The 26792-nt window shown below is 39.4% G+C and overlaps 1 protein-coding gene across 1 annotated transcript in view; it reads right to left on the bottom strand.

Moving 5' to 3' along the window:
• Positions 1-19064, bottom strand: part of CRYBG1 (crystallin beta-gamma domain containing 1) — a 228517-nt gene extending 209453 nt beyond the window's left edge. The window contains exon 1 of the mRNA XM_058307215.2: positions 18861-19064. Within this exon, the coding sequence (XP_058163198.1) occupies positions 18861-19033 (173 nt within the window). The 5' untranslated portion in view covers positions 19034-19064. The remainder of the gene's footprint in view (positions 1-18860) is intronic.
• Positions 19065-26792: the final 7728 nt, after the last annotated feature.

Genomic DNA, 26792 nt, shown 5'->3' with positions numbered 1-26792 from the left:
AGGACAGATAGCTCAGGAGTTTGGTGCCTTGCCAGTAGGTCTTCCTTTGGAATTTATGCTCCCCAGTATGATAGAGTTGGACTCAGTTGTGGTTTTCCCACACATGGCTCTTCTGATACTTCTATTTGAACCTATAATTAATACTAGAGTTGATAGGTGTACGCCCAAGAGACTTAAATCTTCAGGCTGTCCATGTATCAGTTGGGCCCTGAATCTCAGGAGTTGCAACACCTAGTCTCCAGTTCATTGTACTCACCCAGGACAACTAACAAGGACATAGTGATGGACAATGACCATCCCAAGAAATTCAGAGAGTCTACAACTGCAAGCAAGAGAGTCCCACCCATCTGCCCTATGGGATCAAAGCCCCCTCTCAACTAGAGGTGGAGTGAGCAACACCATCCCAGAATCCTGAAGATTGGGGAGTGAACAATGGACCAACGTAGACTCACTGGTATTCTACTACAGACTCATTGTGACTCTAGCAATGTAAGAACTTTTATCATTGATGTGGAGGCAGTGGCCACTGGACATTCTGAGGACAGGGAGAGGGAAAAACAGGTATAATATGGAGGCATTTTTGGGACTTGGGAATTTTCCTGAATGACACTGCAATGACAAATACAGGCCATTATATATCTTACTATAACCTGCAAAATTGTGTGGGAGGGAGTGTAAACTATAATCCACACTTAGTGGCAAAGCTCCAAAATGTGTTCATCAGTTGTAACAAATGTACCACCCTAATGAAGGATGTTATTAATATAGGAAAATGTGGAAGGTGTAGGGAATAGGGCATATGGGAATTTCCTTTATTTTCATGTAACATTTATGTAATCTAAATATCTCTAATTTTAAAAACTTTCAAAAAAGGGAAAGGAAGAGAGGAGACAAAGGTAGAGCTACTGTTTCTAAATTCCAATTTTACTTTAATCAATGTGAAAATCAACCCTGCTTCGAAATCAATCCTGTCTCAACTCTGTCTCCTCTAAAGAAGAGATCCTCACGTACCCAGAAAGAGTTCCCTGGAGGGCCAGTGGGTCACAGAAGAGCCTCTGCATGCTTGTCTTGGGTCAGAGTTTAAACTCATGCTATTTCCCATCCCAAGCAAAGGTGACACTGAACCACTGTCAGCAGTAGCACACTGCAAGTTGTTTCCTCAATAGATGGAGCTACATACTTCTCCCACCTGGTGCCTTTCATGGGCACCCTTACACATCTACAGGAAGAATTGCCTCGTTAGAAATGCAGTTACTGACCAGGGAAGTATTTTTAATTTGTGCAGACATGACAGCCACACTCAGGAATGAGAGTCACAATTATGGCTTCCCTAGCCCCATGTGTCAATTGCTAACCATGCAAACCAGAGAGTCATCAACTATTTATCACTAAGTAATATATCTGCTGACTGGAACACATATGAGATTGAACATGAAAAGCTGTAAAAGGAAGTTATCTGAGGTAAATGTGCCAAATCTGAACAAGAGATGTGGAAACAGAGAGATGATCAGAGGGAAAAAATATGTGGCAGGTTCATATGATGGGTTCTTAACAACGCCTTGTTAAATTCATAACAGCATTTTTGGGGTGTGTGTTTTATTTTGTGGTCTTTTAGGATATAAATAAAGCCCAGTTTCCAAATATTATTCTTTTTCTAGTCTGAGTAAATTTCATTTACATATTTACATATATCAAAGGATTGGGATTTCATACATACGTTGTGTTTGGTTCTGTAGTAAACCTTTATTTAACACTACTGATGCAAAGGGTAAGTTTGGGATATGGGTTCAAATACTGATAAAAAGAGTAGGCATAATGTAGAAATATGAGCACTAAACTTAAAGAGAGTGGGTTTTGGGGAAGTTGGGGAATCCAGGGAACTGGGTGCCCTTTTCCTATTCCCAACTACAAGAGCCATGGTTCTTAACCATGACTACTTAGGGAGTATGATTAAAATGAAGATTTCTGGTACCTACTTCAGACCTCCAAATTTGAATTTTCAGACGTGAGGACTAGAAGCTATCTTTTTCCCCAGGTGATTTTGATTTGGATATTTGAGCAACACATTTTGAGAAACACTAAACTAGATGGCCTTGTCATATACTTTTTTAAAAATCCATAAAATTCTGACTCCATGACTACATCAACTTGAATTTACAACATCCTTACCAAAAGCATCCTTCTGGCCACTTGATTTCTTTTCCACCTTTCATGGACATGGAAAATAAAAAACATGGTTACAGCATTTCCCAATAGCCCTACCTGGATATCAGTAATTTTGTAGTAAGCAGATTACTTAATAGTAATATAATTGTGGTGCCTTAATTATAATTTTCTTTTGTAATGCAGCTAATTCAAGGACAATGATTCACCATGTTCTTTTACTACCCTATTAATAGTACTTTTTAAATAATAGCCACAATTATATGGATTATCAAAGGTCTTCAGCTAGCAATTGCATACTGGTTGTGTAGAAACGTAGATGTCTAAACACTTGGAACTAATTCTAGTGTAAACATTAAAAATAAAAATTAAATTATTATAAGAATATAAAAAAGTTATATTTCCAAAAGGGATGGCATTTTTTTCCTACTCTGTAAGGAACAATTGGAAAAAGATTGATTTTTTAAAAGCCAGCTTTACCTAGAAGTCATAGTTTTTATAAAACTTTGGATGATGCTGAAAGAGCAGAAATGCATTGCTCATACCAAACATTTTATTTCAAAGTCCAGGTGTTGCTTAATCAATCAAGGATGCAACTGACAACTAGTTTGATTCTCCATAGAACAATGAATTTTATATTTCCTAAAATATTTTTAAAATACATCAGATAACTTGCATTCTCTATCCAAAGAAGGAAGACAAAGTTCTCATGGACGCTAATCCCTTTAAAGAACTCTTTTCTAGGTGTGACCAGCATTTGGGCCCTGAAATTTCTACTATACTGACTGTATATTTGCAACCTACAAGCCTTTTTTGCAATGTCGGTGACCTGCCTTCCGGATATAAAGCTAATAGGCTCTCAGGGGCCTGCCCCTCCCTGGCAGCTACATGCCATCGTGTTTAGAGGCAGAAAGAAATTGCTGCCTCTGAGGACTGCTCATTGCTTCCTGGTGTACTGCTTCAGTGTCCCTCAGTGGCATTTCCTTCTCTGAGCAGAGTACGCCTGTCTACCTGCAGATTAGGGTATTATAGATGCCCTCTGTGCCCCGCCCACATCCTCTCAGGGCATTGTAGCTGGTAGACTTGGACACTGTGGTTGATAGCTAGCTTCTAGCCAGCAGGAGTCCACCAGGCACACTGACAGCTGGAATTCCCCAAGGGGATTAACCTCCAGTTACCAACAGTGGAAACTGGCTTGATAACTTCCCTTTCCTGACTCACTTCCTCAATCCCCTGTGGGTGTTTTCTGCCATTACTCTTGCCACTGAAACCTTGTCATGGGGTCTGCCCCTAGGAGAAGGCCCCTCAGGCACAGATCTCCTGGGAAGACTTCCTGCAGTTAAACTTTAATTAGACACAACTTTTAGCATTTAGGGTTGACTGGCATGTAAGTGTTGGAAATAGCATTTCTTTGTCAATGTCCTTGAATCTCCCCAACAACTGATTGGACTCTCTAGACAAACAGAATATAAACTCTGGAAAGAGATTGATGAAGATCACTTCATCCATCTACTGGCTTATTGTTCCTAGCTGAGGGAACTACTGAGTTCCAAAGGGGTGGAATGATTTATCTCAGGTAACATAGTCAGAAAATTGAACCAGGACCAGAATTTAGATATTTTGGCCACAACCTTGGGGATGAAGACACTATGCTCAAACCTTAAAGAAAGCAATATGCTTATTTTATTAAGTTTATATATATATTATGAATACATAGAAGACAGGTAAAGAAAATTTCCAAATTTTTTTCTTCTGAGTTGTAGTTATTAGTAAGGCCTTCTAATCTGCAAGAGTATTGTCTTTATATCTCATTTTATATTTTATGGTTCTGAGCTGAATTAATAAAATAATAATCAACTATAAAGATACATAAATGCATAAATATCACAGGATTTCTCCAAATAGCATGTGTCTGACGGATCTGCCCTTCATTTTATGTATCTAAATGAAAGGCATAACTTGTGCAGTTTTCTCCTTTTCTCTTTTGCAATTGTCTAAGATGTGCAAGGTGGCTACTCAGAAAGGGTTTAGAAACTCTAACCTTGTCAACTTACCTCATGACTGAAGCTCTCTACTTTTCACCAACTGAAGTATATAGAAATAACTACTAATCATTAGAACCAATTCAATTTCAACATGTATTAGACATTGCTGTCTATTTACTCACAACATGAAAAACATTTCTTTGAAAATTATAAACTCAAATACGTAATCAGAGGACCTAAAGACCATGACAAACCTTATTGTGAAAGACCTAATTCAAATTCAACCCTTCCTTTAGTAAATGAGGGACCTTAGTCTCAATAAAGTCAAATGATTTTACTGAATTAACAGAGCTAATGAGTATAGATCCAAGTCTTCAGATTTCTGGTTTAGTTCTTTCCTCAAATTATTATTATTATTAATCTTCTTTTCTTTTTTTTTTTTTTTTTAAGATTTTATTTATTTATTTAATTTCCCCCCCGCCCCTGGTTGTCTGTTCTTGGTGTCTATTTGCTGCGTCTTGTTTCTTTGTCCGCTTCTGTTGTCGTCAGCGGCACGGGAAGTGTGGGCGGTGCCATTCCTGGGCAGGCTGCTCTTTCTTTTCACGCTGGGCGGCTTTCCTCACGGGCGCACTCCTTGCCCGTGGGGCTCCCTCACGCGGGGGATACCCTTGCCTGGCACGGCACTCCTTGCGCGCATCAGCACTGCGCATGGCCAGCTCCACACGGGTCAAGGAGGCCCGGGGTTTGAACCGCGGACCTCCCATATGGTAGACGGACGCCCTAACCACTGGGCCAAAGTCCGTTTCCCTTAATCTTCTTTTCTGAATTCATCTACAACAGGGGTTCTTAACCTTTTCTGCTCCATGGACCCCTTTGCCAGTCAGGTGAAAACCACAAACCCCTTACTAAGTCCACACTATACTGTGTATTAATTAATAAATATATCACACATACACCAACATGTCCCCACACAAATAATTTTTTTTTTTTTATTTCAATTCAAGCTCACGGTCCCCTTGTTAAAAACTTCTGCTCTGCAATATTGGTACAAAAATTAAATTCCAAGGGTTGTAATAGGCACATTCCGTATCACTAATCATACTCCCCTGTCTGTGCTAATAAACCATCAGACTTACTTGGCCCCCACCAAGCTCTGATGCCTTTGGAAACTTACATTTCAGCTATCCCAGATAAATCTGTGGGGAATTCCAAAAGAGACCTTCAAAATTCCAGGTTCCCAAAGGAAATTATTTTAGCATAGTAGAAATTGTTCAGTGTTTGAATTTCCTAAATATATTGAGTATTCAATGTTACTCAAATTTCTACTTAAACAAAAAAACCAGAAGGTATGTGTTAGGACCTGAACTTGAGCAGTTATGGTCTGGATGGTATGCAGCAGTGTAATAACTTTTGAGCTTTCGCTCATTTTGAAGCACCGAAGTTGTACAAGTCAGGGCAGTGTCTCTGGTTATCAAACTCCAAATATGAAAATGCCCTAGAGACAAATGTCTTTCAGAACAGCACAAAGTAGGTAAGCATCAAACTCAGTATTCAACAGTCATTTGTTATTAACAAAAATCCATCACGTCTATGTATAGAATTTTCTCAGAGATTACATGCTAAAAATTTAGTATTCAAGAATAGTTAATATTTAATTAGAATTTAAATATTTACATCATATTCTATTAATCAAATATTTTTCAATTTCCCCTTTTACTGTATCATTTTACTTCATTAACCTTGCCCATGCTGAGGGAAAAAGGGAGGAAGAAGTAGAAAGAGCATTGCAATAAATTAGAAATGCTACAAAATATTTTTTCCCCTCTATTTACACTGCTGGGATATTATGTGGAGCTATAGTGGAAAGAACACTGACTAAAATTCTGGAGTCCTGGGATGCAGTTAATCCTACTCTCATTAAACAACTTTGTGCCTCAATTGCCTTATCTCTGAAACATAGGCAACCAAATTTATGTACCTCTCCAAATTATCTGAGAAACCCCTAGGAGCATCCCTTGTGAAATGTTATGTCTGTAAGAGGAAGGCAGTGAGTGAGGAGGAAATGTAGGCTTGTACAGCTAGCTGTAACAATCCACACAGGCAGTTTAGGAGGTGGAAACTGAGGTCTGTGGGGGAGAAGGCGGAGAAGGACACAGTCATGGGAAGCAGCACCAACATGATCCACAGAGCTCCCCATTTTCATCCTGCCACTTTGCACAGGGAAATGGGATGGTAGTGCCTCATGCCAGCTACAGACTAGAATTCCAGAGATGCTTTAAAAGGAGACGGGATGTTGGAAGGACTGGCCAGAGAGATTAGGATGGAGAAGGGGGGGAAGGGGGGAGAAGAGAGCGCCCTTCTATCCATTCACTCCTGAAAAGACCAAAGGAAAAGAGAAAAGAATTTACAAGGCTGGAGGGAAGCAGACTTGGCCCAAAGGATAGGGCATCTGCCTACCACATGGGAGCTCTGTGGTTCAAACTCTGGGCCTCCTTGACCCGTGTGGAGCTGGCCCACTGGCAGTGCTGATGTGCACAAGGAGTGCGCTGGCACCTACATGGGTGTCCCCCATGTAGGGGAGCCCTACACACAAGGAGTTTGCCCCGTAAGGATATATGGTCATTGGTAAATAGTGGGAATCTAGTGTCTTGAATTATCTTCATTTTCTATTTGTGGTAGAATTTTCTTATAATAATTCACATTTCTAAAAGCATGAAATATAATATGAATATCAGGTCAACAAAGACATTTCCTAAAATAAACTAAACTTATCAGAAAAAAAGGACTAGAACTTGTGACCAACCCAGTGAGTCATTGGATAAGCCTCAATACTCTATTTGAGCCTGGAATCCTGTCTTAGTTTGCAAAAAGCTGCTGGGCATAATACACCAGAAATGGGTTGACTTTTGTAATGGGAATTTATTAGGTTGAAAGCTCACAGTTCATGTCCAAACCAAGGCATCATCAGAGATGCTGTCTCAAGGTTGGCTATAGGCGATCAACACATGGCAACATCATCTGAAGCTGCTTCCTCTCTGAGCCAGCTGTGGCAATCAGGCACCTGGCAGGGCATTATGGCTCTGCCCAAATCAAGACATCAAGCCAAGCTCCCCAAGTTTAACTATGGACTACCAGGTATATGGCTCATCTAGCCCCTCTCCTCCAGGCCTGTTTCTTTCAGCCTTTAGGGAGCCTCTTTACATGCCTCTGTGCTCCGCTGTTTCCAGCCTCCAGGGTCCAGGACCTCTCTTTCAGCCCCTCAGGGTTTCTCTGACTGTGCTGCTTTTCCCTGTGTCTGCTGCTTTTAGTCATCTTTTTTAAAGGACTCCAGTCAGAGGACCAAGACCCACTTCTGGGTCCCACAATCCAATCAAAGGCCCTCAACTGAAGGGATCCAATCAAAAGGACCCCACAACAACAAGAATGGACTAGCCTTAAGGACATGGTTTTCTGGGATCCACCCAGCTTCAAACTCATACAGGTCCTATGAGTGATGACTCAATAATCATAACGACATTATAATTCAATTTAGAAGATCCATGAAGTATTAACAGCCCCCAGCAAATCTGATAAGTACTTTGGGATTTGTTCTGGAAAAGTCTCTGAGATTTAAAAAGGAAGCAAAAAGAGAGTGAAGTTAACCAGCTTTGATTCTCCTTTAAGGACCAAGAAGATTATTGCTCATAAATGGGGAAATGCCAAAAATGTGGCAGCCATTCAGCTCACAAAATCCAGAACATGCTTTTTATAAGGAAGAGGTCTTGAACAAACATGTAAATAAAGAAGGAAAAACAAGTACATATAGAGGACTGTATAAGAGGACACAAAAGCCCAAGCACAGGAGGAAACATATAAGAGGATTAGACACAAAAGCCTAAAACTAAAAGGAAAATGAAACAGTAGAACAAATCATATCCAAATGAAACGAGCTGGAAATACCTGGTAGGGAATGTATCGTCCTCATCATTTAAGTTCAGATAGTCAGTCAACACAGGGAATGAAAGAATTTATTACTCTCTTCTCTCTGTTCCAATAACAATTTGCTTATATCTCAATTAGAATACTTTAATTCAATCTACTGCTATTTTTCATTAATTCCAGCTCAGACCTGGACAGTTATAAGGCAACTTTCCTCCCCAGTTCTTAACTCTCTTACCCTTCTCTAGTACAAAGCCCCAAATATAAGATACAATGAAAAGAGCATAGCACTTAGAATTAGGTTCTGTCAGGTTCTCTACAGGAGGAACAAATGGAACACACAAAAGAAGTGACTGAAGTGTTTAAAGAACTATTTACAGTACAAGATATGGATAGGTTTGGGAAAACCAGTAGGGAATGGTGAAGCAGCATTCTACTCTTCTTCCTACTCACAGAACAGCAGGAAGTCATCACTATCCCTAGACCCAGAGGAAAGAAGGAAGGAAGTTCTGCTACTGGCAAGAGCTTACCTACAGAAGAGCTCTACCCACCACAGCCACAGTAACTGGCCTTCAAGGGAAGAATAAAGTCAGTACCAAACTCCAGCCTGCCCTGCTCCTGCCCTCTCCTCCAAAGTCTCCCATTGACTTAACCTAACCAGAAGCCATGGGGCAAGAGTGCATGGTCCACGCAGTCCTGAAGACAGCTCTCTGGGCACAGAGTAGGGTGGAGAGTGAATATGGGTCAAAGAGAGAATATCCAGGGAATGAGGTTTCACACAAAGAGGTTCCCTGCAGCATTAATTATAATGAGAAATTAGAAAGAACCTAAATGTCCACCAGCAGGGAAAAGATTAAGAAAAATGATCTTACATGTTTAGATGAAGTGGAAGAATGCTTATGATATAATGTTAAGTGGAAACAAAAAAGGATACAAAAGGCTTCTAAACCCCTGCATTTGGAATTTCATCTTTAGAGCTAACATATGGAAAGAGGAACAGAAGAACAGATGTTACCCATAGATGGGTGAGATGATGGCTCTTTATTAACTATATGGCAAATTGCTAAAATAACTATGGCTAATGTAGATTATATCAGTAAAGAAAAATAGAGTATCATTCATGAAAGAACAGCCCTTTGAGGTGTTCACTGGGCTGACCACATCTAAAGAACTGGGCAGAGCAGAGCATTTTAAAAGGGACATCAAACAATAGCCTCTCTAAAGAAGATAAAGTGATACTCTGGGGCCTGAAAACCAAAGTATCATGTGAGGAATACGAGAAAAAAATTGACCCATTCCTCTATTATTTTCCATTTTTAACAGATTTTCTCTTCCCCCCCCCCCCCCAGCTCTTTAAACAAAGTATATAGAGAGATCGGTGTTGTAGCTGTTAGATATTCTAAATTTTGAAAAGATTGGGCCTCCTCATTCCAATATGCCATTCAAAATAAAGATAATTTCAAGCCCTAAAACAAAATTTCAATATTTTGAAATAACATAAAACCTCTAGGCATGTTTTGGATATTTTTCTCTCTCTCTCATCCCTGTTTTGCTGATGTTGTAAGCACATGCTTAGTTTATCAAGTAGGAAATCTAGCACTAAGTACATATAAGTACTTTACTTATTTGCGTTTATATAGAGAGATATAGATGTAAATACAGGTATCAATATAGATTTTATATATGTATAACTGGATCATAGATACATACAAAAGCATTACCATGTTTTCTTTGTATTTCCTTTAACAGTAACAGTTTTGAGAACTCTCAAGAATTTCAAATTCTCCATCCCTTATGAGGTTTAAGTTCCTGTATCTCTCAGCCTCTGTCTTGTACATGTTAGCATAGTTTCTTCTCTTCCTAATTATAATGGTAAGTGTGGTGACCTCTCATTATTTTAATGGAAAATGCAACTTCTCTGGAAGACAGGAGAGTAGAGCTCCATTTCTTAACAATAGGTCTTGAACTGGTATCCATTATTTGTTTAATAAATGAATTACACAAGTGGAATTTTACTCTCACATTTACCTACTCAGTTACCTGGATCACAAAACAAAGAAGCAAACCTGATGCTTCAATCACCATTATCATTTGATAATTACTTTTTAAATGAGTGATGGTCTATAAAAAGCAGGGCTGAGCAGAACAGCATGGTTTAAGATTAAGTAGGAAATTTCCAGCTGTACTCTGGAAATTGCATGGCACTAATGGCTATAATCATAGATGCTTTAAAATAACCATGTTAACTCTAAATACCAGAGCACATTAAAATGTCAATCTAGTATAGTGGAAAGATAAATTTATTCTTTTCTATAACCTATTGTGAATTAGTTCTGTGCTAATAATGATAGCCAGAGAAATTATTATTATTCTCAAATTTAATTTTAAAAATCTCTCAAATACATGGGCCAAAATCTAATTCAATCAAATAAGGGGGTATGAGATTTTTCCTTTTGAATTGATGAAAACTTTCTGAAATAGACTGAGGTGATGACAGCACAATTCTGTAATGAACCTGAGAGCCACTGAGTATATACTTTGGATAGATTGTACAAGGCAGCAAACCATGTAACACACTGAGCCCCATGGTGAATGATGGACTGTGATTAACAGGACAAGTATGAGAACATTCTCTCATGAACTATAATAAATATACAATACCAATACATAGTGTTAATAATAGGTTGGTTTATGGGGAAAATACACCAAATATAAGTTATGGGCTATAAATAGCAGTGATATTATGATGATATTCTTTCATCATTTGTAACAAATGTGTCACAATAATGTAAAGTGGTGGTGGGACAACTTATGGGAATCCTGTAGGGCGTGCATGACTGTTCTTCAAAATTTTGAAATAAAAAAAGAAAAGTTAATCAGAAACATTCAACAACAGATTAAACCACTAACATTTATACAATCAGATTAATGTTTTAGAGTCAGCCTTAAATTTCATTACTACTGAATTGTCTCTGGTTCATGCTAATAAAGTAGATTATTGATTTTAGGGAAAAATCAATTCAATTTTGAGAGAAATGGGCACTAAAGACAAACTTATTAGCTTCTATAAAGATGGCTTTTAAAGCTTTTCATAATCCATTTGCAACAAACCTTTCTACAGCTACCTCTTTCAAGACAATAGTAACTCCTATTAATTTGGAGTTTCAGTCACCAGCATTTTCTTTCCTCTTTCGGGGCTGTGATTAACCTTTCTGGAGAATGAAAAATCCTCAGCATTTTCACCTTAGATTCCTTAACACACTCTGTGAATCATCCCAGAAGCAGGCAGTAATACCTTGTGGCTTTCAGGCTACGCTAGAAATCAGGTGCAACAAGTTCAGTTAACACTTCAGGGACTGAGTCACTGATTCTCGGTAGAATTGTCTCAAGTCACGTGTTCCCAGGAAAACAAGGGCATCTCATGGACTTCTCAAGGCATATGAACTCTTCACTCCTATATATTTCCCTTCTGGACAATGGGACCAGGTAGGGTGCAGTAATCCAGAAGGGAAACTGCTTCCTTCAGGTTTTTAACTGAGGTATTTTGCAGAGGTATTATGAAGATTAAAGGAGATACACTGAATATGAAAGCAACTGGTACTCATTAATTGTTCAAGCCCCTTCTACTCTTTATTCTTGACAAAATTCCTTATATTTATTTAACTTATGAGGGAAAAGTTGAGAATTATATGCCTGATAATAATTTTTCTCCATTACCCCATGCCGAGCCCATTTTCCTGAGTAAACATGCTCAAAACCCAACTGTATTTAGCCCTTTGTTTTTCAGTTATTGAGTGGGCATTAAGATATAAATTGATGCTTCTCTTTGTTTAATTTCTGGTAACTTCTTCTGGCTTTGCAAATTAGTGGAACTGTAGCCAGGGTATGCTTACATTCACAGAAAGGCAACTAAGGATCTTGGAGTGAGGCCAAAAGTTGACGCAAAAATGACTGGGAAGCTGTTCTAAAATGAAGACTACATATCCTTCCTGCATTTTCAACAATTATCTATACATAAGATTGGACGTCCCCTTATGAAAATAAAAAGTTGTTTCTTTCCTAACAGCTTTATTGAGATATAATCCAAATACCACACAATTTAACTTTTTAAAGTGTACAATTAAAAGTTTTTAGTACATTCATGGATATTTGTAGCATCGCCTCATCAATTTTAAAAGATTGTCATCACCTCAGAAAGAAACCCTGTACCCTTTAGTATCACTCCTCTATCTGCCTGTCCCTTACCCCAGCCGTAAGTGACCACTAGTCTACTTTCTGTCTCTATAGATATCCCTGTTCTGGGCATTTCAAATAAATTGAATCATATAATATGTGGTCTCTTGGACTGTCTTCTTTCACTTAGCATGTTTTCAATGCATTAAAAGAGAGCTTTTAATAAAATTGAAATAATAAGGGAGGGTACAATTAATTGCCAACAGTAAACTAGCTACTAAGACTTACTAGGTCAAAGTATTTGAAATGTCCCACAGAGTGAGATTGGAACAATCACACAATGCAAATTGGTAGAAGTCAAGACTGAGCATATGATAGACCTTCAGTCATATTTGGCTTTTATCTTGAAAGAGATTCAAAACCTAGTGTTAGACTAGCTTGTCTAAACATGTTAAGTGACACACATGAGAACATAAAGGCACTTGTTTCAATCCAAAGTATACTCCTCTGAGGATTCCAGATCAATAACTGAATCCACTCCAGACAAAATTATTTTGAGTAGCTGATATTAACAGCAAATAACTTTGTAATCCCACCCCTGGAATAACTCCATTTTAAAAAATGTAGATAATAGCAATTACTTAGTTCATGAGAGCTAAGCAGTGGGGAAGCAAGCCAACATTTGTCATGCAGGATAACCAAGAATGGCTGGCAAGGCCCCAGTGAGCCTCCACTTCACAGGCTTGAAAAGGGCCAGTTCATAGGTTTGCACGTGACACACGTGTTAAAGGAGACACTGCATTTGAACACAAATGTCAAGGATTTGCTTCACCTATCATAACTTCGTTAATAGCAGATGCAAGAACAATCAAGCTGTGCTTTCATGGGATATTTATGACTCCATCCGCTTGATGAAAACACTTAAATGACAAATCATAAATAAAATATACTACATGTCACAGCACCAACATTACTTCAGGCCGTGTAAAGGGAATTCTTGCATGGGTACAATACGGATAGGCTCTATAATTTTAAGTGGCATTTTGCCATTTTAAAATATGGCTTATCTTGAAGGCTACCTAGCTACTTATCAGTGACCCTGCATTCTTAACTGCCTGTGCCTGACTTACAAGACAAAGGGTGGGAGGGGAGGGTACAGACCAATTCCCCATCTTGGTTATGCTGTTCTTGACAAAACTGGGGCAAAAGCCTTGAACTCAGGATCTAGACACAATACTTTCATCTATAATAAACATTTTTTAATTTCTGCTTTAAAATATTTTTTCTTCCAAAATTTCAGTATGCTTATGTTTCTATGAATTTACCTATTTTTTGTTCTGCTATTAACATAGGAATTGTCTAGTACCAAAAATGTACCTGATTTCATATATATACATGTATGTGTGTATGTGCGTGTGTGTATATATATGTACATACATACATATATATATATATACACACACATATATATATATTTCATGCTTGTGAGATCTAGAGACTAAATATACTCACTTTGGGACTATAAAGAAGGCAGTCTTAACCGTAGTGGTTAACTTGCAGTGATTAACTGCAAGGTTTCAAGATCACTGGGAGGGAAATCCAAGACTCACCCTTTATGAGCTCTGTGATTTTGGTCAAATTACTGTACCTTTCTGTGCCTTATGTTTCTATAGTAGCATCTATTTCTTAAGGATGATATGAATTAACTGTAATGAGTTAATATTTGTAAAGCACTTAGAATAGTGCCTTATACACACAGTGTGTGTTAAACTATCTTTCAATCACATCTTCATAGGAAAGTGTTTTCAGAGACATGATCTGAAGTTATTATTAACCAAATGCTTTCTCTATTTTCTTCTCTTATTCATAACACAGAATATTTTGACTCTTGACCCCAATTATAGGTTAAAAAACTATCCAACTAGAGAACCCAAAGAACCATCAGGAGCTTATGCTGTTTATTGACTAATTTGAAAATTATATTAAGACATGTACTATGACTTTATGTAACCATTGGCCAAACCTCTTGTTTGAGCTGTTGATATTACCCTTCAGGATACTATAACCTTAACTTCTAATGAGTGAGGCTCAAATAGTGTCACTGGCTTGAAATGTCACATGACAATAATAAATATAGCTAACAGCAAAGTTTCTTAACCACAGAATATTTTGCCAAGCCTAATGGCAACTTACTTTTACTCATTTAATTGCCATCTCTGGGAAGGTAAAAAACAAAAGACATTTGTTAATTCTGAGCTTCATTTTTATGTATTAGCAACAGGTACAACCTCTACTGGTCTTGTCTATAAGTCATTGGAGGGAGAAGTTAGGACACCACAAATTAATTTTGTACGTATCTGGGGTCTTCTGGCACTTTATCAAAATCGGCCCTGATTACCAGGGTGTCTAACATTGCTGTACCACCACAGAACCAGCCAATCCAGGGGATGCACAGCTTGTTGTGAAGACAGTATCAACAAAGGCTGCCTCTCTTGAGTGAAGACTTTTTTCTCATAAATCCGGATGCACAGAGGTATTTTGATGAGGCATTTAGGTTAGTCTAATGCAGCTCTATATTAAGGGAGCTACGAATGAGCTAATGAGATCCAGATACAATTGACTGGACTTTATTGCTGAACCCCCCACAAGTGCCAGAATTCATTTTTCTAAAGTAAATATATGGAAAGACATTTCTTGAATGGGCCAGGCAACTTGGCATGAAAATAAAGGTAGTGTTATGGATTGAATTATGTCCCCCAAAAAGACATGTTCAAGTCCTAGGCCCCAGGCCTGTGATATGAACCCATTTGTAAGTAGGATCTTTGAAGATACTATTAGTTAAAGTAAAGCCAAACTATATCAGGGTGGGCCTTAATTCAATATGACTGGAGTCTTTATAAGCAGAGGAAATTGGGACACAGTAGAAGACAGATGAGGACAGAGATGGTCCTGTGATGAAGGCAGAGATTGAGTTAGGGATTGTGGGCAAGCCACCACCGGAATGCCACAGGCTTCGGAGAAAGCATGGCCCTTACAGTTCCTTGATTTTGGTCTTACAGCCTCTAATACTGTGAGACAATACATTCCTATGGTATAAGCCAACTGGCCTATGATACATAGCCATAATAACCCTGACAAACTAAGACAGATAAGTAGTTTTTAAGGAAGAACACCTTGCACTGAGAACATAAGTAATGTACCCTGAATAACAACCCTCTTTGGATCTATAAATCCATCTAAGAATGTCAAGAACACTCATTTTCAACTTATAATTCTAGAGTATCAACATCATTTTACCTATACTTTAAGCAAAAGTTTTAAAAAATAGCTTGTCATTTCCTAAACCCAATCTTCATTCGTAGGTGCCAAAATATGAAAGAAGAGCTGAGATTATATAATCTCAGGCTCTAGATATTTTCAGGAATTGGAGAAAATCATTTACTTATACTCCTGATTACAAGATTCTCTTTATTCATTTTTAAAGTAAATGTTAAAATAATTTTCTGTGATTTTTCTTTTGTTCTGTATTAGATAGTATAAAATGATTATAACCTCAAGAAGATTCGGAGACTTTGGTGATTCCCCATATTCAAAGGATAAAATTTCTGATTAATCTCTCAATGTGAGTAAAAGTTCTTCATGAGAGAAGAAATTTCCTGCTTCTTCAAGATAATCCTTCTTCCAGCTCAGTGCATTTGATTAAATCTTCTATTTCTGCACTGAATGTATCATATGCTATTTTATTTGTGTTCATCCATATGCCCCCCTCTACTACATTACAAGTTTCTTAGGAGCAGAAACTTCTAATTTCATTACTTTGTTTCTCTGTGCCTGATACATAAAAAGTGCTCAGTAAGTGTTTGCTAACTATGAGAAACTTTTCTTTAAAATTGGATTCATCCTTGAGGAATGAATGTAGATCAAGTGGTTGAGTGCCTGATGCCACATACTAGGTCCCAGGTTCAATCCCCAGTACCTCCAACAAACAAACAAATGAAAAAAAAAAAAAAAAAAAAACTCTCATTGGGGAGCAGATAGAGCTCAGCAGTTTAGGATGTGCTTCCCATGTATGAGGTCCTGGGTTCAATCTTCAGTACCTCCTTAAAAAAAGACTAACCAGAAACCAAGGGTGCATTAGCCCCTATCTTTAGACCACAAACAGGCACACGATGTCAATAACAAATAAAATATTATAAAGATGATCTAACTAGAACAATAACACAAAGAGCAGTACATTTAGTTTTCAGAACATTTGTTAGTACAAAGTTCACCATAGCTCTAAAGGAAAGAATGGAGTGCTTCTGAAATACCGAGGGCTCAAAGAGAAATGCCAAAGCTCCCATTTTAAGTTTTAGTTTAAGATGTATTTGCAATAGAATAAATTATCTATAACTATGTATGATTAGTTTTAATAGACAGGAAATGACAGGACTAGGTCAGATAAGAAAAACTACTATGGAAATATTCAAAATATTTAATGAGGAAATAGGAAAAATACTTGAATATCAGGAGCATTATTATTAAGTAATATATTTTGTTACAAATTTTAATCCATAATTATGCACAGTAAGTCTCTGATAAAAATATGTTCTATTACAACTGATTACCACTGTGGGTGATAAAATATGAAGGAAAAATCAAATGTCTTTTCTCTTACCACTTCTCCCTCAGCTGCTCACATATACTCAGAGCACCCCAAACCACAGGTGCTTCTCAGGAAGTACCATGCTCTCAGTGTTGGCCATGCTCACGGTGGAACCCTTGCCTGGAAATCCTTATTGCTCCCCTTTGCTGTCTGATGACCCACCTCATTCATCTTCCTCTAAGAAGCTCTCTTCATCCCCTCATCTGTGCTGACTATGTCACGGCATATGCACCAGTGTCTATTTTTTGGTCTCTGTAAGACTGGAGAATTCTTTGAAGACGGAGACACTCATTGGTTTGTTTTGTTTTTTTCATCCCAGCATTTCATTAGGGCCCTGATGCTCGATACATTTTTTATTAAGTGAGTGAAAAACTTTTTAGAAATAAGAGGAAAAATGTGTTTAAAATGTGAATCTTACACAAATGCAATCTTATTCTGGCCTTCATTCTTTCATAATGATACAGTTAAAAACACTTGGAAAGCTTTACAGAATATTATCAACTGTGCTTCATTAAAAATATTTTGCATGACCCAACCACATAAATATGCTGTTACTTCAAATTAATTACTGTTCAACAAATATATCAATTCAGATAGTATAATTGTGCAATTAAACATATATAATAGAGCCACTACAGAATCATGGTAAAAACTAAAAATCACAGTGGTGATTAAACTTTGAATAACTAGATCCTGCCTAGTTCTACCACTGACTCCAAAGGGGACAAGACATTTACCCTTCTGTCTCAGTTTTCCACTGAGAAATGGGGGTAAACATTGCTACTATTTCCTCCTCTATTCTGGTCTTGTGAGGATAATGAAGGTATAATATATTCAAAAGCATTTGGGGATTTCACAACAAAGGTACTATCATCGCGAGTATTATATACTATTTGTTACCACAATTAAAAAAAGAGAGAGAGAGGCCAAAGAGACAATCACAATTAAATGCAGTAGATGATCATGGACTGGGTCCATTATGGAAGAGAAATGGTCCAAAAGGACATTATTGAGAAATTGCAAAAATTGGAATATGAACTGTATGCTTTAGATCAGGGGTTCTTAACCTTTTTTGTTCCACAGACCCCTTTGCCAAGCAGGTGAAAAACACAGACCCCTTCTCAGAATGTAGCAGCAGGTAGTTTTATGACACTCAACTAGCGTTGGGTCTAACAACTACTGTAATTTCGAAGGATGGATGTGTATAAGCGATTTTTCGAGATACGCAACAACTGTAATGTGATATGAAATGAATACTACTGTAATTTATTGCATACGTTCATAGGAGAAGGAAATGCTAGATTTCAGTTAGAGGTTAGAGAAAATAAATAAGTTGATTTTTTTCAATTCAAGCTCACAGACCCCCTGAAGAAACGGTACATGGAAGTGTTAAGTGGTAGAGAAGTAAGATGTATGCAACCTACGTTCGAATGTTTAGAAAACAGAATACAACAAATGTGGCCAAATGTTAATAGTTGGTAAATCTGGGTATCTGGGTGGGGATACATCACAGGTTCTATGTATTGTTTCTTTATTATTTTCGCAACTTTCCTATAAGATTGAAATTATTTCAAAATAAAAAGTTAAAAAAGAATTGCTCTCTAATCTTAAGGTAGAGTTCCCGTCATCTTTCATTACGGTAATAGCCCTTTACTGTCCTCTAGTTCTCGTTAGCCCGCATGTTGGTAGTGCAGACTCTTCCGTGCTCTCCACAGTCAGAGCAAACGCCCCAGAGGCGGGCGGAGGTTCTTTCCCTGATGCTGGGTCGGAAACAGACGCCGCGAGGAGGCGGGTCCCCGAGGCGACCACCGCCGCACCCCTCCGGACCCCGTCCTCCCCCGTTTCTTCCTGGGGCCCCAGGGCTTTCCCGCTTTCCGAGTGGGGTCGGGTAAGGCTAACGGTGGACAGGATTCAAGGGTCCCCGTCGCGGGAGGAGAGAGGACGAGGACGAGGCGGGACTGGGCGGAGAAGTTTACCTGGCCTCGCCGAGGGGCGCAGGGGGCGGGTGCGGGACGAACACCCCACAGTTGGACGGCGGGGGCTGTTGCCTCCTCTTGGGGCGCCAGATGTGGAAGGTGGCGTGCTTCTTGGCGGCCCTGGCCGGGCTGGACTCCTCGCCATTCCCTTGAGGTGGCGGCGACAACGGCATCTTCTCGTCCGCCTCCTCCTGCGGCCGCTCGGACTCTGCTCCCTTCGCTGCCCGGCCTTTGTGGAAGAACATAGCTGGGAGCCAGCTCGCCCGCCTTTTCCAGTGCGTCGGGCCCGCCCCCTTGTCGCCCGCGCCGGGGACGGCAGAGGGTTGGAAGACGACGCCAGGGCCAGGCGCGAGCTGCACAGTAGCCCCACCGCGGCACAGCGCCCCCGCGCGGCGAGGGCAGCGCCGGGCGCCCGCCCAGGTGAAGCGCGCGCTGAGGGCCGCAGGTGGGACTGACACGCCCCGGATCCCCGTCCAGGGTACACGCGGCCGTCGCGGGACAGCGACACCTACTGGACCTCGTCGGAACGGCGTCTCCTGAGGCTGCATCCCCAGCTCTGGGTGGGAGACCGAGCCCGGTTGAGTTTCGACAGCACCTCCCTTGCTTGTGTCATCAGTCCCCTGCGGACTGGCTGGCCGCTCGCGGCCTGTGCAAGGCTGGCAGAATGAGTGGCTTAGCCATGAGCCCCGCCTTTAGAAGGATGGGAGAGGCGCATCCCCTGGACCTGCCGCCCAACAATTAGGACTATCCCACTCTGGCCTTTGGGTGGCTTGGGCAATGTCACTTGGGCGGTGCTGGGTGGCTTCCGTTTCTGATTGTAAACACGGGTGCCAACTCCTCTCTTCTCCCCTCAAGAGTCTGAATAATTAATTTGTACTTTGATTTAAAAGAGCTCAGGAGGATAAAAATAGAAGGAATAGCCATAGTCTTCAATTTCTAAAGGGCCTAGCAGATCCCTCATGGTGAGTAAAGTGCCAGTCCCATCAGTGCTTGACATCTGTTTACTGTTAATGATTCTCTTTTTTTAACCTCACGATCATGATGAAATAGCAAAGGCAACTAATACTTAAGCAAAGGAAGGACGTAAGCAATCATTTTGAGCATCATTAGAGTATAAAGAGCTCAAGAACCAAGTGCTCCTTAAGAACTCAGTGCAGCGCTTCTTCCATGACAAGCTCCATTTACACTATAATATCTTCTGCTTTTTTCATTTTCTTTTTGAAGACGCAGTTCATTGATTCATTTATTTAATGAGTATTCATTTTTATTTAATTATTTTTATTTTTATTTACCTTTTCATCAAGGTGTAATTCAAAATTTACATATTTTTGTGGTTGTAATTGTTTTGTTTGGTGCTCAACCACTGAGCTACCAGCTCCCTGTAATTAATTTTAAGGAAGGACAGTTGACAATGTCCTGGAAAATCCTTGGGTATGTGGTTTTTACACATATCATTATCAAAACATAGAACATTTCCCAAATCCCCTGCAAAATTAACTATTATTCCAACCTCAATCATCATTTGCCTTTTCTGTAACTTCATTTAAATGGAATCACATGTACTCTTTTGCATCTGGTTTCTTTTGCTTAATATTACATCAATGAGAATCATCCATATTTTTGCATGTAGCAGCTCATTTTTCATTTAGATTTCTATGTAGTGTTTCATTAAATGAATATACCACAATTTATTTCTCCATTCTACTCTGCATGGACATTTAGGATGTTTCCATTTTGGGACAATTGTGAATGAAGTTGATATGAATTTTGGTGGATGTATAACCAGGAGTTCAAACTCTGGTAAAAAGATGCATAAGATCAACTTTAGGGAAACGGACTTTGGCCCAGTGGTTAGGGCGTCCGTCTACCACATGGGAGGTCCGCGGTTCAAGCCCCGGGCCTCCTTGACCCGTGTGGAGCTGGCCCATGCGCAGTGCTGATGCGTGCAAGGAGTACCGTGCTACACAGGGGTGTCCCCCGCGTAGGGGAGCCCCACTCGCAAGGAGTGCACCCATAAGGAGAGCCGCCCAGCGCGAAGGAGGGAGCAGCCTGCAAGGAATGGCGCCGCCCACACTTCCCGTGCCGCTGACGACAACAGAAGCGGACAAAGAAACAAGACACAGCAAAAAGACACAGAAAACAGACAACTGGGGGAGGGCAGGGGAATTAAATAAATAAAAATAAATCTTTAAAAAAAAAAAAAAAAGATCAACTTTAACGTATACTCTCAAACAATTTTCCACAACGGTTGTACCAATTTATACTCCCATCAGCAATGTTTGAAAGTTCCAGGTTCTTTACATTTTCATCCACACTTTTTATCAATCCTTTTCATTTTGGCCATTCTAATGGGAGAGGAAAGGTATCTCATTGCAGTTTCTATTTATGTTTCCTCAAGAAACATCTACTGAGTATTAATTATGTTCCAGGATCTGACTTGGGGGAGGGGAGTATTAACAGATACATAGATGATATACATCAAAGGGTAAGAGAATCAATAGATGTATATATAAGACATGGGAATTTAGAGAAGCTGCTAACCTAGCCTGGTAGTTTGGGGGTGGGGATGGGGAATGTGTGTGAAGGGAGCAGTAGGCAAAGATTTATTTTAAACATGGCACTTGAGTTGAGCCTTAAAGGAAAAATGGAGCAGCAAGGAAGAGAGACAAATGTTATGCACACTTGCTCAAATATTTACATTTGCAGTAATTCAGTCATTCATTTTTTATTTTTCCAAGCAAAATTCTTCCACACCTCCTTTGTGCCACCAGTGAAACTGGAGCATATTTCTGTTATCACATTTTTCACATTGCACTGAAATTATCTGGCTCCTGTTTGTTATATAAAGGGAGAAACTTAAGGACATTTCTTATTTTTCTTTGTGTTTTCAGGGCATAAATTCCATTAACTGGAATTAATTAATTAATTTAATTAATTGATCAACATCTACTAACTTAATTGGACACCTGCAATGTTTTGGGCACATATCTTTCAGATTGCACACTTCATAAAGTCAAAGGTCATGTGCATTTTGTACTATGTCCCAATAACTAACATGACACATAGTAGGCACTCAACATATATTTGTTATATGAATTATATAAAGAATTAGAAATATGCTTAGAAGGTCAAGATGCAGTACCTGTGATTAATCTAAAACACCTAATCAAATATGCACAATAAAATGTAGTAAGTATACTAACCAAGGGACTTTGGTCATTGTTTTGTTGCAAAATCAGATCCACTAAGGCTTATTTCAGCAATAAATAAATTTATCAAAGGATATTAGAATCTCTGGGAGAAATCAAGAGTCAGATTCTGAAGCCTAAGACATGCCCAGCCACCCCACAGAACTTGTGTAGCAAAAATACCACTCTCATCTCTTAGCACTAGGGGCTACACAGCAGTAGCTCTGCCAGTGCTGTCCCAAGAATCAAAGGCCTGTTCCAAATGCTCTTGTCAGTAGATCAGTTCCCCCTCTCCCAACACACATAATGTTCCTATCTGAAAAAAAGTCCCATGTAGGTATATCTGATTGGAGGGGGTACAAGGGAAATTTCAGTTTTCTGGGTTCTACATCAGAAAGATGGAATTCTTATGGCTAGAAATTTGTCTAACATAGCACAAGTATTCTAAAGGGGCTAGGCATGAAAGATGGCCACTGATAAAATAAAAGGCAAAGGACTGTGGGAACACGAAAGTGACTAGTTGTGTCTGAATGGCTCAAGGAAGCCATCAGTGGGGAGGTGACAGGTTTATGAGCTGCAGCTGATGAATAGGAAATTTACCTGATGGAAAAGAGAGGGCAGGCAGTCTAGGAAGAGTAAACAGCACGGGCAGAGGCACAGGGTCATGAGGGTTATATGTTGTTGGAGAGGAATGGTGAGAAGCTCAATGAGGTTGGAGAAAAGAGGATGAGGTGAGGCTGAGTGGCAGGAGATGACATTATTAGAATCAGGTGCGACCGGATTGCTAAGCACTTGGTAAGGCTTGCTCTTAAGGAATAGGGACTCAGCTGACATTTTTAAGTAGCATGACATAAGCAATCTGGGATTTTATAAAGAGTACCAAATGAAGTGGAGTGGGGAGAAGCTAGTAGAGTGAAGCTATTTGAGGGAGACCCATTAAGAGGTTGCTGTAAGAGGTCAGGTGAGAGGTGACAGAAGCCCAATCCAAGGTAGTGGGGTGGGATTGGAGAGGAGGGGACAGGAACAAAATACAAGTAATAGACGGAATCACCAGGACTTGTTGAAATAAATGAAGAAGAAGAAGCAATTAAGGATGACTGTAAGGTTAGATTTCCAGTTTAGGTAAATGGATGGAGGTAAAAACATTAATTAAAATCAGGACTGCAGGAGGAATAACAGGGTTTCCGGGCATGATAATAAATTTGGCTTTGAACATAATGAAGATGAAGTGCTTAGAGAGCTGTTCAAGAATCCATTGAAAAATATGGCCCTGGATCTCAGGGTTCTGGGCTAAATATGTAGATTTGGACATCATCACTGAGTATATGAGAGTTGATATCATGAAAGCCGATGAGGTGACCCAGGGCAAATTATGTAGAATAAGGATAAAAGAGGAGCAAGGACAGAGCACTGAGTAACACCAACATTTAACAATCTTACAGGCAAGAGGAACTCTACAACAAAGACCAAGCAGAAGAACTGAAGAGGAGTGGTAGGTAGTGTTCTACCTAGGAGAACATCTGGGAAGGTACATAGCCCCTTAGCCAATGTCATGTGATAGCCCCTTAGCCAATGTCATGTGATTTCTATTTTCAAGCCTTGGCTCAGACTGAATTCTCTCTTATATTGCCCATTTACTCTTCTTCTTGTATTCAGCAATCTCAGATCCGGTTCAAATATTCCCTCCTTCTCCAAGAGGCCAAATCCCTCCAACCTATATACTGATTGTTTTCTTTCTCTAATCTTCTAACATAGTTTCTGTCTAAATTTATTTATTTTTTTTAAAGGCAGACTGGCCAGCTTTATTTATTTATTTTTTTAGATTTATTTATTTATTTCTCTCTCTCCCCTTCCGCCCCCCAACCCGGTTGTCGGTTCTCTGTGTCTGTTTGCTGTGTCTTCTTTGTCCGCTGTTGTTGTCAGCGGCACGAGAATCTGTGTTTCTTTTTGTTGCGTCATCTTGTGTCAGCTCTCGTGTGTGCAGAGCCCTTCCTGGGCAGGCTGCACTTTCTTTCGCACTGGGTGGCTCTCCTTACGGGACGCACTCCTTGCGTGTGGGGCTCCCCTACGTGGGGACACCCCTGCGTGGCACGGCACTCCTTGCTTGTATCAGCACTGTGCATGGGCCAGCTCCATACGGGTCAAGGAGGCCTGGGGTTTGAACTGCGGACCTTCCATGTGGTAGGCAGATGCCCTAACCACTGGGCCAAGTCCGCCGCCCCTCTGTCTGAATTTAAATTGACATTGTGATAGAGTGTTCAAGTGCTCACGATTCTCTGTTTTCCCCATAAAGAAGCAGCATCTATTTCCTACTCCTTAAATCTGGGTTGACCATATGACTTACTTTGGCCAATGAAACACTAGCAAATATGATGCAAAGTGAACCTAAAAAGTGCTTAAGCAATGGGGCTTGCCTTCTTGATTCTCTTGGAATCCTGCTGCCATACAAGCATGCCAAGATTAGCCTGTAGGAAGATGAGAGACACATGGCCAAGTCACCCCAATCACTCCCAGCCCACAGCCAGCCAGCCATCAAACATTTAAAGGAGGCCATCTGGGCCCAGGCCACCCCCATTTAGACACTAACTGGTCCCATACACATGAAAGAACCCATTAGAGGTCAGTGGAGCCTGCCCCAGAACAGAATTACCCAGTAATATTATGAGCTAAGTAAATGGAGCTATTTTAAGCCAGTTTTTTTTTCTCTAAAAATATTTATTTAAAAAAAAAACAAAACAGTGACCTGACTCCTCTCAGTCAACTCGGTTCTAATCACATTTGGATCTTAACCTCAAGACATACAATGAATGAAGGCAATGGAAAATCCTGAAAGACTGAATTACATTCAAGCTACTTAATAAGAAAAAACGTCTTAGCCAAAATCAGTTATAAATCTTTACTTGGATTAGATGAATTAAAAATCTATTTAAAAATCACTTTAACTGGCCTTAATGTCATAAGTATAAAATGTACTATTTTAGAAAGATAGAATTCAATTAAGCCACTAGATTTTAGGGTGGTTTGTTATGCAGCAATACACAATTGATAACTGATACATATACTAGAGGATTAACATCTGTTTTCTTTGACTGTATTATTAAATTCAAGTCATATGCTTGAAGTCCTCAAAGTACAAATTAGCTGTATTTTGTAAGTCAATTGTTTGGTATGTGAAATACATTTTCTCATAGAAACATTTATTTGTAGTAGTTCACTTCATAGACTAATCAGCCCACAGGAATTAATTTAACATATAATGGAATCCCAAAACTGTATTTTCATTGAAAAACCATAGAACATAATTTTCTTATTAATATTACTAATTTTGTGGGCTTGCTTGAGAAACCGCCACCATAATTTGTAACATTGCTTCTATGAGATGATATATAATGTCTTAAGAAAGAATGGCAGTAAGGCCAAGAACTGATTCTTCTTGCCCTCTTCCCATCACTCAAGACCAGGAGGAATGAGGTGACTAGAGAAACTGGGGCCCTAAAGGACCAAGGGACCAGGGTAACTTTCAGTCCCCTTTCCTTAAACCTAGCTTCTCTCCCTGTGGCCTGGAACCTTAATATATGTGGCCCAGCCGAGATCTAGATCTCAAGACACTGGATTTAGAATCTCAGCTATTCAGATCCTCTGTCCTTGGCCACACACTTTTTACCAAAGTATTTTATTTTGAAATTTTTCAAACATACACAAAAACTGCAACAATCTCTACTTCTGGCCATAATGGAGTAACTGGGACAAGATTGATTCCCCACCATAACCAACTAGAAACTAGAACAAAACAAATGAGAAAAAAATTGTTTTCAGATATTGGGGCAATAGGTAGCACAGAGACTATGATCTCTGAGAAAAGGAAAACAAATGAGGTAAGCACTACAGTTGTGACTTTCTCCTAGAGGCACCTTTCTGAATGTATCAGAAGATGAATGTGAAGAGCAAAGGGATCTTGCTTTGTTGAGATGAAAAGGTTGAAATTTTAAGAGGCCAAAGTGGTTGGACTTTGCGGGGCAGAGAATTGTAGAAGAAGGAACTGCTAAGAAAGAGCAATAAGAAATATACGTAGGGAGTCCCTTAAGTCTGTTGCTGAATACCAATCTATGCATGTCTAAGGTAAAACTCCACGGGGGAGGGCAAGAAGAAATGGGACCAATCAGCTGAATAATTCACACAAAATGGGGAGATGTTCATATTCTGACCAGCCAGAGTGGTGAGATCTCATAGAATATCAGGCCTTTTAACAGAGATCACGGAAATGTCCTACCTTAGTAAAAGGACTAAACTAATCCAGAGCAAATGCTACTATAAATTATCCTTGAAAAATAAAAAGGCTTAAAAAGTAAGCCTCAAGAACATCAAACTGATCAACAAGTAACTTGACAGAACAAAGCCAAATACTCTTCAAAGTAACTGCATCCCTGAAAAACAATTTTCAACTCTTTGAACACAGAAAGGAAAATCCAGCACTCAACAAAATAAAGACTACAATATCCAGCATAAAAAAAAAATTACTACAGGTAAAGAAGCTGGAAAATGTTATGTATAAGCAGGAGAAAAATCAGTCAATAGAAACTCATCCAGAAATGATAGAGATGATGGAAATAACAGACAAGAACTTAAAGCAGTTATTACAAATATGCTCATGGATTTATGGAGAAACATAAACATAATGAAGAAATAGTTGAAAGTAATAAACAAGAGCCAAATAAAACTTCTAGAAATGAAAAATGTAATGTCT

This window comes from Dasypus novemcinctus, chromosome 11 (assembly GCF_030445035.2).
Source record: "Dasypus novemcinctus isolate mDasNov1 chromosome 11, mDasNov1.1.hap2, whole genome shotgun sequence".
NCBI classification, from domain to species: Eukaryota; Metazoa; Chordata; class Mammalia; order Cingulata; family Dasypodidae; genus Dasypus; species Dasypus novemcinctus.
This window is presented reverse-complemented; position numbering and strand designations above follow the sequence as displayed.